This window comes from Callithrix jacchus, chromosome 8 (genome assembly GCF_049354715.1).
Source record: "Callithrix jacchus isolate 240 chromosome 8, calJac240_pri, whole genome shotgun sequence".
Taxonomy (NCBI): Eukaryota; Metazoa; Chordata; class Mammalia; order Primates; family Cebidae; genus Callithrix; species Callithrix jacchus.
Window position 1 is genome coordinate 30141822 of NC_133509.1, and position 14636 is coordinate 30156457.

Sequence of the window (14636 nt, forward strand, 5' to 3'; positions counted from 1 at the left end):
AATCCCAGCACATTGGGAGGCCAAGGCAGAGGGATCAAGAGATCAGGTGTTCAAGACCAGCATGACCAAAATGATGAAACCCCATCCCTACTAAAAATACAAAAATACAAAAAAAATACAAAAATTAACCACCAGGCATGGTGGTACACACCTGTACTCCCAGTTACTCAGGAGGCTGAGGCAGGAGAATTGCTTGAACCTAGGAGGCAGAGGTTGCAGTGAGCCAAGACTGTGCCACTGTACTCCAGACTCCATCTCAAAAAAAAAAAAATCTTAAACTCAGTACTAACTTTATGACATTTTGGACACAAATGGGAATTTCTTCCTTTTTCACAAGATGGAATTTAAAAGTCTACCTAAAAGTTCAAACATCCACTCATATTATATAAATTACAATCATTTCTAAACAGGAGGCCCTGTTTAGAAAGTAACAAGTATTATTATACACACTAGCAGAATTTTTTATAACCATTAACCAAATTACTTTTATCTTTTGATGCCATGCAATATGTATCTTTTGACTTCCAAGGAGACCACTGACTCAGCTATACTGATATGATCAGAAATGGGAGAACTGGGGGATAAGTAACTCATGAAGTAGAATTCCTAGATCATCACGAATTGACTAGATTTAGAAGATAAGACCATTCCATTAAACCCATAGACCAGAAAGAACAATCTAACTTAAAAATTCATGAAGAAAAAAAGACAAAAACCTCATGAAGAAGTAGATGATTTTGACCAGGTGTGGTGGCTCATGACTATAATCTTAGCACTTTGGGAGACCAAGGGCAGGTGGATCACTTGAGCTCAGAAGTCCAAGGCTGGCCTGGGCAACATGGCTAAACCCCATCTCTACCAAAAATACCAAAAAAAAAAAAAAAGAATTAGCCAGGCATGGTGGTGATGCATGCCTGTATTCCCAGCTTCTTGGGAGACTAAGATGGGAGGATTGCTGGAGCCTGGGAAGTTGAGGCTGCAGTGAGGTGTCATCGTGCTACTGCACTCCAGCCTGGGTGACAGAACTGTCTCAAAAAAAAAAAAGTAGATGATTTTATAAATAGGTCACCGAGGAGACATATCAAAAGACTCAAAAAATAGTAACTATGATACGAATGTCTAATCTACTCTGACTTAATGTTTAATCATTTACACAGATAAAACTAATAATGGCACTAGTATCTAAGAACAAAATAGAAGTTAGTCTCCCAGAGGCTCCAGTTGCCTAAAACAGGAGAAAGTAAACTGCAACTATATTAAAAGTAATGAAAATGTCATTTGAAGGACTAAGCTTCTAAATGATTTAAGAACTATGTTGTTATAGGTTGAATGTCCCCTATCGGAAATGCTTGGGACCAGAAATGTTTTGCATTACAAATTGCTTTGAATTTTGGACATTTTTGCATATACCTAACGAGATATTGTGGGAATGGGACCCAAGTCTAAACATAAAATGCATTTATGTTTCACATACACTTTTATACACAGTCTGAAGATAATTTTAGGTAATATTTTAAATACTTTTGTAAAATAAAATGAGGTATGGAATTTTCCACTGGTGGCCTCATGTTGGCACTCAATTTGGATTTTGGAGCATTTTCAGATTTTGGATTAGGGATGCTCACCCTTTATTGATAATTTAAGACTAAGAAAGTCTCCTTCAAGGACATATTTTTAAAACATTTTTAAAAATTTTAATTTGTTGTTGTTGTTGTTACACAGATGAGGGCTTCCTATGTCGCCCAGGCTGGTCTCGAACACCTGGCCTCATCTCTTTATGCACCAGCAGGACAACAGGCCTGAGCCACCGCACTTCTGACAAAAAACACTTTTAACACATAGAGTAAAAATGACTTCCTTTTTATAGTCAAGCCTCTAACTAAAAAGGAGGTACAGACCAGTTATAACTAGTATCCAACAAGAATCTTTAAATTTTTATTTTAGAATCTGAAATGATTATCTATATGTTCTGGGACTTAAAAAATTATCCCACCTCATAAGTGCTTCTCTTTCTCCCTCCCTCACATCTGAAAATTTCCACTTCAATAATTAAATACTTTTTAACAAATTTTATAATTAAACTCTTTAAACTACAAAGCAGTAAGGTAAAAAACATAAATGCCTAATACCTGAATGTATAAATGTAGGTATAAAATTATGGAGTACAAGTTAGAAAAATTATATTGTCCAAACAATCTTGATACTAACAAATATAAAATATAAATGTATTCAGTAAAGCACTGTGGTAGTCACTGGGGATTCAAAGACAAACAGATAAATCAAATTTGGCAGAAACACCACATTAATTCATACCAGTCAAAATATATTTTCCTAAGAAATGTTACTTTGGCAATAAGAGATACTATATTATTTATTCAATGAAGCTTATATTCTAACACCTTTCCACTAGAAAAGTTAGACGCCAAATAAAAACTTATTGATATTCAAAAGATTTGGATACTGGCCAGGTACGGTGGCTCATGCCTGTAACCCTAGCACTTTGGGAGGCTGAGGGTAGACTGCTTGAGGTCAGGAGTTCGAGACCAGCCTGGCCAATGGGATGAAACCCCGTCTCTAAAAAAATACAACAAAAATTAGCCGGGCATGGTGGCAGGCTCCTGTAATCCCAGCTACTCTACTCAGGAGGCTAAGGCAGGAGAATCACTTTAACCAGGAAGGCAGAGGTTACAGTGAGCCAAGTTCACACCACTGCACTCCAGCCAGGGTGACAGAGTTAGAGTCCGTCTCCAACAACAACAAAAAAAGATTTGGATACCAATAAAACCAACATAGTTACCAACATGGCAAAACTTTCAGATATGTAATTTCACATTATAGCTTATGTAGGAACAATACTGAGTTTGCTCTTTTAAGGAGATATTACAGTAGTTCAACAAAGCATGTCATTGTCTTTAGATTAATAAGACAACAACCTCAAGCTAAGCTTTATACCTTAGTTTAAAGGCTATAGGCTGAACAGTACGAAGTTATAAAATGTATTCTCTACTATGTTCTGTTATTGATAGCCTTTTAAAAAAATCAGTTACTTACCGACTTTGTTCTTTCCTTTGTTTTATTAACTGAACGAGTTCCTTGTCAAAATAATCTTCTTCCTCTTCCTCTCCTTTTCCATCATCTTCTCTTTCCTGGGCATCAATGTTATCTTTGTGCAACTGGCCAGAAATGTGCTTTGCATATGCAGAAAGACCCACTTCTGTGACCCCGCACACTCGGCACTCATGACTAATGTCCCTAGGGAAAGAGGGAGATGAGGGACATTCAATCCTCCCCACTGGCATGGCACACTCACCAGATCTGTTATAGTTTCCTCTGAAGGGCACTGTACACTTTGGCACAGTGAAAAATTAGTGCTAATCAATTTCAATGCTCCTTTCATCACTTTTAATAAGTTTATAAGTTACTTTTGAAATGAGTTTAAGATTCCTTTCCAGCAATCAAGAGGCAATACACTTCAGATAAACGTCATTCAGGAGGAGAAATCTTCTTGAATTGCTGTACTTAAAATCTTGCCAGAGGAAACATGGTGAAAGGGGAGGCAGGGCAGGGGGCTCAGAGCAAGCAGAAGTTGCTCTGGAGCACACCCATGGTGCCAGCTGCACTCAGAAAGCCTGGTGACAGCGCTTACATTTAATCTTCAGTCTAGAGCTTTCTTCCAGTGAAAGTTAAGGGGTGGAGAAAAAAGTAGGCGGCGCAGCCAATCCCAACTGGGTAACTAAATCGGAACAGCTGGAGCTCTGCCTGGAATGTGAGGATTCCGGACCCCAGGAGTAGTCCAGGCAAACTTTTTTGGTCTGGATGATACATGTGATCTACATTCTGCTTCAGAAGGGCTTATTTTAAAGGGAATGGAAAGCATTTCAGTTGTAGGAAGTTAACAGCTGAGCCAGGCAAATGTGTTTTCTCAAGTTTCAGAAAATGCTATAGTTCAGGATGCAAAACCAAATTTTTAGTTAAATTAGGCAGATTTTTTTTTTTTACTTTACACACTTCATGGCAAATCTCAGCCAGTATTCAGAAGCCAAAGTGGAATCAGTGTTCAGAGCTGTAGTAGATCAATAATTTAACTGCTTTTTAGCTTCTGGAAATCCCTTGACTGGGTCAGCTGTTTATGCAGTCATTTATGAGAAAGATCTGAACACCATAGCTACAAGACAGCAGTATCCATTCAACAATCCAAATTGGCTTAACTCTGTATCAGGTGTCTTGGGTTTAAACCAGTTATATTTGTGTACTTCCTATGCCAATCTATTTTTTTAAAAAATCAAAAAGACATGCCATCTTTGCCCAGACAGAAACACATACACACACGTGCACCTCTGTTCCACCTTTCCCTCACAAATAGCTAACTAGACATGGGCAGAATTTATTTCAATTTACCAGAAGAGACCCTCAAAACTGGGCACTTCATTTACTAGAAGACAGTATCTGTTACAGATCACCTGAATATTCATTCAAGAAAAAAAAAAGGCTGAGCACAGTGGCTCACTTCTGTAATCCTAGCACTTTGAGAGGCAGAGGTGGGCAGATCACGAGGTCAGGAGTTCGAGACCAGCCTGATCAACACGGTGAAATCCCATCTCTACTAAAAATTAGCTGAGCATGGTAGCACACACCTGTAATCCCAACTACTCAGGAGGCTGAGGCAAGAGAATCACTTGAACGCCAGAGGTGGAGGTTGCAGTGAACTGAGATCATGCCACTGCACTACAGCCTGGGAGACAGAGCAATACTCCATCTCAAAGAAACAAAACATAACAAAAAAGACCTTACAAAAAACAGATGAATCCCAAGCATATTGTGTTTTGGTAAGGTGTTGTTTTTTTTTTCCTTGAATGAATACTCAGGTGACTTGTAACAGAAACTGTCTTCTAGTAAATACTTAGCATAGTCACTCCTGTCAAGGGTGACAAAGCATAAACATTCAAACAATGCCCAGTAACTTTAAAAAACAACACAGTTCCTTATTTTGTATAAATCATGGACAAGAGCTCAGAAAAACTGAGAAAATTTTCAAGTTTTCACTGGTTTTTGACTTTGTAATCTCAAATACTGACTCCCCACCGCCCCCTGGAGGTGGAGGTTGCAGTGAGCCGAGATTGCACCACTGGACTCCAACCTGGGCGACAGAGCAAGACTCCATTCCAAGAAAAAAAAAAAAATGAATAATCCCCAACTTTCTCCAGTTTACCAGGGATACTTATACTTTTCTCTCAAGCAATTAAATTGATGGTAGCCCATTCCAACTGAATGCTAATAACAAGCTGTTTACAAAGCAACACACAAAGAAGTGAACAATATATAACCTATCAGAATGGGCAGCATCAGAACAGTCTGAAGACTGTAACAAATCTACAATATCTCATTTACACTATGAACATTCTAATCAACTCATTTTCCAGTTAAAAAATCTTTTTGTCTTAAAACTCTCTAAAACTGTGGAAAATGTTTTAGCCTACTTTTTAAATAAAAACTCATAGAATGCTAAACTGTATATTGCAGTACCAGGGACATCTTTCAACTGGGGACTTCAATATAATCCCTTAAAGGTATTTTAAAGTAAAATCCCTGATTTTATCCTTATTTCTGGAATGCAGAGAATTTTTCTCATGATCAAACCATCAAAACCACTCTCTCTTAAAAGATACAACTAGAAAGCCATTCTGAGTTTCCAAACTATTGAGGAAATGTTGTATAAAGTAGGCAGAACTTAACTGTTAAAAATAAACTCCATAATCATAAACCACATATCCTGCAACCCCCAAAGCACAAACGTATGTTGGATACAGTCAAACACTTTCAAACCATTTTGCAATCCTACTGAGAAAGAATATAACCATAGTTCCAAAATTATTCGATAGAGAACACATCAAATAATTGTGTGCCCCAGAAGGGCATAGGCAATAACTGCAGTATAAAAGTTAACACTAAAAATGATTTTGCAAAAAACCAAATCCCTAACATTTTTCATATAAATAAAATCCAGTTTAAATAGAAACTTTACAAGAAACTTCCAAAAGTGTGTAGAGGTAATATGGTTACCTCCACACATATCTGCATTTTCAGGAGATGTGGTTACACTACCCTCTTCCTTCTCTATGTAACCACAACTTCTGAAAATTCAAATGTGTATGGAGTAAGCATATTGCCTCTGTTCTCTACACAACAGGCATTCATGCTTCCATATATAGTGGAGGTTTGGAAAACCATGTTTTAAAAACCGAATAGCAAATTAAATAATGTTTTAATGATGCTACTTAACAATTCTTTATTAATAATCAGTTAAAATATGTGCTACTTTGTATAAATAAATAAAATAATTATGGGGGAAACATACAGTTTTTCTTCTTGGCTAGCAAAGGCAATAATTTTCCTTAGGGCATTTAAAGGAGGGCCTAAATTAGCTTCATCCTGTTACCACACAATTTCCTCTCATGTGTGAAACGCAAAGTCTTAAGATATTCTCTCCATAAGCTTTTCTTTATTAAGCTTGCTCTAACTACCCGACAACAGCTGCTGAACAAATAAAGGTTTGTGCCTTTTTAATAGTCTCTATCGGAGATGCTACTTACAGCCCACACATCTGAAGAAGTATATTAGGAAAAAGTAGGGAAATGTTTCACATGTCTACAGCTGTAAACCAAATAGAACCAGTTACTTACTGCTCATTGAAGCTTTCATGCAAAGCCTAAACAACATACTTTGCAATTCTTAGCCAGATCACAATCAAAAACTGTAGACACAACCATAAACAGGAACTGAAAGTATCAATGTCAGAAACCCAGTCGTTAAAAATGAAATCCAGAGGAAACAATCACAAACTGAGGATAACAGGGTAAAGGAATGATGACTGATAATTATTTGTCCCTATGGCACAAACTGGTGAAGACCATCCTTACAGTAAATGCTCCAAGTCAATAAACGATTGTTGAGATTTTATGGGGTTTTCTATAATTTCGTAAGCTGTTTTTTCTTGCTACCTGTTTGTCTTCTTTCTCACATGTAACATAATTTGTTACAGGTCAGGAACATTATATCCAGTATGTGAGTAAATAAGTACTGCAGTGCTATCCTCTAAAGAAAATGAGTTAGGGTGTTAAACCTGACATTCAGAGAGGCTTTTAGTGTCTTTTTCCTAATTATTTGACTGTGATCCAAATAATTGAAAATGGTAGATAAAATCTCCATGGCACAGTGTAGTTGTACAGGCAAAAAAGAAACACATTATAGAACAAAACATAAATGATAATGTGGTTCCATTATGTTAATATCACAAAACAAAATGTGAATCTATAAATACAAATGTATGGGCAGGGTGTGGTGGCTCACACCTGTAATCCCAGTATTTTGGGAGGCCGAGGCAGGCAGATCACCTGAGGCCAGGAGTTAGAGACTAGCCTGGCCAACATGGTGAAACCCCATTTCTATTAAAAATACAAAAAATTAGCAGGGCATGGTAGTGTGTGCCTGTAATTCCAGCAACTAGGGAGTCTGAGGCATACAAATCGCTTGAACCCAGGAGGCAGAGGTTGCAATGACCTGAGATACCACTATTGCATTCCAGTTTGGGCAACAAGAGCAAAACTCCGTCTCAATCAATCGATCAATCATGTATGTATATAAAAACATAGAAAGAGGTCTGGCCGGCGTGTGGCTCACGCCTGTAATCCCAGCAGTTTGGGAGGCCAAACCGGGTGGATCATGAGGTCAGGAGTTCGAGACCAGCCTGGCCAACATAGTAAAACCCTGTCTCTACTAAAAATACAAAAATTAGCTGGGCATGGTGGTGCACACCTGTAGTCCCAGCTACTCAGGAGGCTGAGGCAGGAGAATTGCTTGAACCCGGGAGGCGAATGCAGTGAGATGAGATGGTACCACTGCACTCCAGCCTGGGCAACCGAGCAAGACTCCATCTCCAAAAAAAAAAAAAAAAAAAAAAAGGCCTGGATAGGATATACACCAAACCACTAAGTCTCCTCTAAGAGGGAAATAATAGGATTTAGAGGGGAATGAAGGAATGATGGGTGGGGTGGGAAGAAGACTTCTGCTTTTCAAAAAACTTTTTATGATTCTGTATTGATTATAAACGTGAGCCTTATGTGACCAAACCTGGTTTTGAGACAGGGTCTCACTGTCACCCAGGCTGGAATGCAGTGGCACGATCACAACTCACTGCAACCTCAAACTCCTAGGCTCAAGGGATTCTCCTGCTTTAGCTACTTTAGTAGCTGGACTACAGGTGCAAGCCACCACATCTGGCTATTTTTTTTTTGGTCGAGACAGGAGTCCCACCATGTTGCCCAGGTTGGTCTCGAACTCCTGGGCTCAAGTAATCCTCCTGCCTTGGCCTCCCAAAGTGCTGGGATTATAGGTATGAGCCACCACATCCAACCCAAACTGAGTTTTTTGTTTTTGTTTTTTTGCTGTTTCCGTCTTCAATATTTCTAGCTGACCAAACTGAGTTTTTAAAAATGTTTTAAATGGCTGTTTAGTGATGTCTGAAATAAATTAGGCACTAATCTTTGAATGCAGTGGGCTTCTCTCCAATAGACTAGATTTACTGACCTCATTTGTTTTAACAATATAGGACATAAGGGTTGGATGGCAGGTAAGTAACACATAATAAAATGAACTCTAGAAGGAAGTCTGTTGAAAATGAGATTTTTAAATAAGTAAAACATGCCACAGACAATCAAAAGTTGACTGCATTTCATAGATTTTGGATGTTAATGAGGTAGTGATCATATATATTCAAGGTATTATGACAAGGGCTTCTGGCCATGCAGAGTGGTTCATACCTGTAGTCCCAGCACTTCAGAAGGCTGAGGCAGGAGAATCAGCTAGAGCCCAGGAATTCAAGACTACCCTGGGAAACAGAGTGGAAACCTGTCTTTACAAAAAATAAAAACCAAATTAGCTGGGGGTGTGGTGGCACACACCTGTAGTCCCAGATACTGAGTAAGCTGAGGTGGGAGGACTGTTTGAGCCCAGGAGTTGAAAGTTGCAGTGAGCTGTGATCGTGCCATGGCACTCCAGCCTGGGTGACACAGTGAGTGAGACCCTGTCTCAAAAAAGTACATATTAAAAATAACAAGGGCTCCCCATACTAAATTTGAGTGACAGTCTCCTTTATATTGCTGCCAAGACCTAACCTTCATACAGTAAGAGACTGGGGGCAGGAAAAAATTCCACTAATAGGCTAAAGAGATGCAGAGATGCTGAAACTTCAATAACACATTAATTTGCCCACAGAATCTTAAACTGTAGGTCATAAAAAAAAATTCAAATGACCTAGGTTGACATCCTGATCAAAACTTGTAACTATTATTCATGGGATAAGATACATTTTCTATTTCCTAAGTTCCCCATGTTTCTCATCTATCCAAACTTCAAATTGACACAAGTCAAATATACCAAAAAAGAAATCACAAATAGACAAAAAGACATGAAATATACACACATGCTTTTTTTTAAAGACCAGTGTCTGGCCCTGAAACCAGGCTGGAGTGTGGTGGCATGACCTTAGCTCACTGCAACCTCCACCTCTCAGGCTCAAGCATCCTCCTACCTCAGGCTGACCAACAGTTGCAGCTACAGGCACATACCACACCACACCCAGCTAATTTTGGGGACTTTTTGGGGAGCAGGGGATAGAGATGGGTGATATAGTTTGGCTGTGTCCCCACCAAAATCTCACAATGAACTGCAATAATCCTCTTATGTCAAGGGTAGGGCCAGGTGGAGATCACTGAATCATTGGGGTAGTTTCCCCCAAACTGTTCTCAAGGCAGTGAACAAGTCTCACGAGATCTGATGGTTTTATAAATGGGAATTCCCCTGCACAACAAGCTCCCTTGCCTGCTGCCATGTAAGATGTAACTCTGCTCCTCATTCGCCTTCTGCCATAATTGTGAGGCCTCCCGAGCCATATGAAACTGTGAGTCAATTAAACCTCTCTCCTTTATAAATTACCCAGTCTCGGGTATGTCTTTATTAGCAGCGTGAAAATAGACTAATACAATGGGGTTTCCCCATGTTGCCCAGGTTGGTCTTGAACTCCTGGGCACAAGCAATCTACCTGGCTCGGCCTTCCAAATTGCTGGGATTACAGGCATGAGCCACCGCATGCAGCCTACATTTCATTTCTTAAGGGTGTCCACTTATTAGATTTCCTTTCCTTTCCTTAAATATCTCAAGCTTTAAATCACAGAATAGCATTCTTACTCTTTTATTTTTTGAGATAGTATCTCACTCTGTCACCCAGTATGGAGGGCAGTGGCGTGATCATGGCTCACCGTAGCCTGGACCTACCTAGGCTCAAGTGATCCTCCCAACTCCAGCCTCCAAATAGCTGTGACCACAAGCTATTACCTGCCACACCCACCTAATTTCTTTATTTGTAAAGTCAAGGTCTTGCTATGTTGCCCAGGCTGGTCTCAAACTCCTGGGTTCAAGTAATCCTTCCACCTTGGGCTCCCAAAGTACTGGGATTACAGGGGTGAGCCACTGCACCTGGATAGCATTCCTAAATACATTTAAGGTTTACATTTCAATTTTGTTTATGCCAATGAGATTCAGTGCAATCTAGCAGCCTTTGGACCTCTCAGATAATTCCAGCAATACTAATGTTTATCGCATGCAATAACATGTAACACTGCTAAAATAAAAATAATAAAATGTCCTAGTTGCAAGGCTGGCATGTAGGAATAAGAAAGCTTACACCTTTGTTGTAATTTACTTGATAGGGTTGCTGTGAATTCACACATTTGAGATGCCAAAAGGTATCAGAGTTTATCCCTTTCGAATGCCAAAAATCGACTATACTTGGTATTAATTCTAAAAGGTTGTTTTATGCCATAAGACAACATTCACTTATGATGAATTACTACAAAACAAACTGACAGGCACCATCATCACTCAGATCCACTCACATTCACAAACTTATGGAAGAGAGCCGTTCTCATACCTGCCCTTCAGGTTCTCAAGTTCCCTGTGATGCAACATGCTCCGCATGTGTTCGTCCATCTCCTTCAAAATTAAAGAAAGTAGATTAAACTAAGCGGGATTTCTTTGAAAAAAATTCCTCTGTTCCTATTTAATAAAAAATTGGGGCTCAAACTCCTCATGTCAAAAATGTGTTTGTGGTTGTTTTCAATTTAATACTGAAATCAGATCCTTAATAATTACTTGATGGTGTTTTAAAACATATTTGATGTTTAAATAAAAAGAATTCTTAAAAAGACACATTTAAGTGGCTTTCCAAAAATATTAGAAAGCATTGTCTTTAGGAAGCAAAAGACTTAAAGGGAAACTAAGTAATTAAATTCTATCCCATTATAAAGAATTTACTACAGTTCACTGAAAAAAAAAAAAAACTCCCAAATCATTCATCTTTTCAACTATTTGGCAACTTTTATCCATAGTTTCTCAAGAGTAAGCTAGAACTCTTACTTATGCCTTGGACAGGGACTAGCATATAGTCATAAATAAGCATTTGTTGAATTAATATAGACGGATACATCAATTCTGATAGGAGTTACAAACATAACAGAGCCTCTTTATGGTACATAAGAAAGTTTTTAAAAAATACTTTGAACACAGCAGCTTAATCATTACTATATCTTCACTCCTCACTCCCTCACTTCCCCAATGGATTTGTTTGATTCCAACAAAAACTGAACATTTGGTAAGTTCCCTCCTTCCCATCCTTAGAGGGAAGAAAATATGTGGAAAAGCTGCCACTTAAAAACATGCACACCTGTGCACACACACACACACACACACACAACTCAAAAAGCTCTAAAATTGTCTATCCATTTATCACTCTACAGTATATACAGCCAATATGCCATAATTAGAGAATGGCTGTTCATATATATAACAATTTATATGTTCATATATAATAATATATATTTATAACATATATATGTTCATACATATAATAATAAAGGGCTACACTTATTTTTTTATTGTGTTGTTGTTACTGCATCCTGTGTGAAGTGCCTCAAACATTTTCTCACCTGAACTGCAAAATACTGCCGAGGGAGTATTCATTTATTCATCAAATATTTATAAAATTCTTATTATATGCCAAGAATAGAGCTAGGCACTGAAGGTTAAGTAGGAAAATATTCAGCCTTGCCCTCTCAGAGTCACAAATAATCAAGTGGTCAAAGTGGGATTCAAACCCAGGCAGATCTAACACCAAAGCTAATGTTTCAAACACCATGTCACACTGTTAGCATTCGGTGCATCAAGATTTTTCATTATATACAGTTCATTTGTCAAAAACAATACAATACAACCCACTATTACTTAAAATTATCTACTATAACGTGATAAACAGGGTTGTGATTCAAAACACTTCTTTTAAATGGCAATTTTACTGAAGATGATCAAAGTTTCCTTCCTATCTCTACAAATGCTTTATAAGGAAAGAGGAACTTTACACATAACCTCTTCTAGTCACAACTGACTGGTCACTACCTAAAACTAACACTTGCAGACCTGAAAACTAAGACAAGTTAATGACAGAACAGAATGAAAAAAATTCATTAATATGTACATCTTCAGCCAGGAGTGGTGGCTCAACCTTTAATCATAGCACTTTGGGAGGCCAAGGCTGGTGGATCACCTGAGGTCAGAAGTTTCCAACCAGCCTGACCGGGGTTTAGTAGAAACCATTCTCTACAAAAAATACAAAATTATCCAGGCATGGTGGCAGACGCTTGCAATCCCAGCTACTTGGGACACTGAGACAGGAGAATCGCTTAAACCCAGGAGGTGGAGGTTGCCGTGAGCCAAGGTCATGCCATTGCACTGCAACCTGGGCATGAGCGAAACGCTATCACACAGAAAAAAGTATATATATATATATATACACACACACACATATATATACACGTGTACATATACACGTATACATACACACGTATATACACATATATGTACACGTGTATATATATACACGTATACATACACACACACACACACACACACCCCTTCTCAAGTATTTATGCTTGCTGTTATTCAATTCTTACCTGATTTAGATGCTTACCAATATGCTTAATTCCCTTTACTTGAGCTAAATTCAAGTGAGTTCTGTTCCTTACAACAAAAGCATTCCTGACCAAAACTGCATTCATTGAAATGGGTTTGTCTGATATAAAAACTGATTCTTCTTACTATAAAAATGTTATCATCTGATAATACTTCTAATATGACTTTTGATTTTTTAAAAAACTTCACTAATCTTGTCCTAAATTTATATACTAAACCTTCTCCCATCCTGCTCCAATGAAGGAATGCAAACAGGAGACAACCGAGCTTTCCAAATCATTAGAAAAAATTCAGCCAGACATGGTGGCTCACACCTGTAAGCCTAGCATTTTGGGAGGTTGTGCCTAGGAGTTCAAGAGCTTTCCAAATCATTAGAAAAAATTCAGCCAGGCATGGTGGCTCACACCTGTAAGCCTAGCATTTTGGATCACTTGAGCCTAGGAGTTCAAGATCAGTGTGGGCAACCTAGTAAGACCTTGTCCCTACAAAAAAATTTTAAAAATTAAAAAAATAGCTGAACATAGTGGCACACACCTGTAGTCCCAGCTACGCAGGAGGCTGAGATGGGGGCAACACCTGAGCCTCAGACACAGAGGTTGAGGTGAGCTGAGATGGCTCCACTGCACTCCAGCCTAGGCGGCAGAGTTAAGACGAAACAACAAAATGAAACAACCACCACCAAAAACGAAAAAAGAAAGAAAAGATCGACAAGCACAGGATTAAGGTAATAGCCCCAAATACACTCCTCCTCATATATCAGGCTTCTATTTACGTCCTTGTATATTAATCAGTACCATGTTTTTAAAGGCTGGGTTGGTTGGAGAGGAGGGGGGACTCATGGTTAAACATACGTGGAAAATAATGAATACAAAAAATAGGGCTGGGTGTAGTGGCTCACACTTGAGGCCAAGGAGTTCAAGACCAGTTGGGCAACATAGTGGGACTCCATCTCTATTATACACATATATTTAACTTCAGGGCTTCTCAGTCTTTTATATGTTAATGGACCTCAGAATACACAGGAATGTCTTACACAGCTTTTCCCCCATACTCAAATCACTTAGAACCTTTTCTCCTCCACAGTGTATTTGGAGAAACCAGGGTTACACTAGTTTGGGAAACTGGAGAAAAGCATGGTTTCAATACCAAATGTTCATAGTTCTATCTAAATAATTAACAATTATCCCTTCCAACTAACCCATTTTGTTATTTTCTTTTTTTTTTTTTTTTTTTTTTTTGAGACGGTGTTTCGCTCTTGTTACCTAGGCTGGAGTGCAATGGCGCAATCTCGGCTCACCGCAACCTCCGCCTCCTGGGTTCAGGCAATTCTCCTGCCTCAGCCTCCTGAGTAGCTGGGATTACAGGCACGCACCACCATGCCCAGCTAATTTTTTGTATCTTTAGTAGAGACGGGGTTTCACCATGTTGACCAGGATGGTCTCGATCTCCGGACCTCGTGATCCACCGGCCTCAGCCTCCCAAAGTGCTGGGATTACAGGCTTGAGCCACCGCGCCCGGCCCCCCATTTTGTTATTTTCTTAAATCATATTGCTCACTTA

General features: G+C 38.8%; 1 protein-coding gene across 25 annotated transcripts in view; it reads right to left on the bottom strand.

The window, feature by feature from the left end:
* ZNF106 (zinc finger protein 106) overlaps nucleotides 1-14636 on the bottom strand; it is an 82994-nt gene that overhangs the window by 47301 nt on the left and 21057 nt on the right. For 6 of the 25 annotated variants that reach the window (XM_078334045.1, XM_078334041.1, XM_054240536.2 and 3 more), the window contains one exon: nucleotides 3052-3252. Coding sequence is in view for 13 of the 25 variants with exons in the window: in XM_054240536.2 (XP_054096511.2) it covers nucleotides 3052-3252 (201 nt within the window). In the remaining 12 variants the exon portion in view is untranslated. Of the gene's footprint in view, nucleotides 1-3051; nucleotides 3253-3310; nucleotides 3623-8816; nucleotides 8909-10984; nucleotides 11047-14636 lie in introns of those variants that run through there. The other 19 variants (XM_035261951.3, XM_035261946.3, XM_035261945.3 and 16 more) reach the window with 9 other exon arrangements.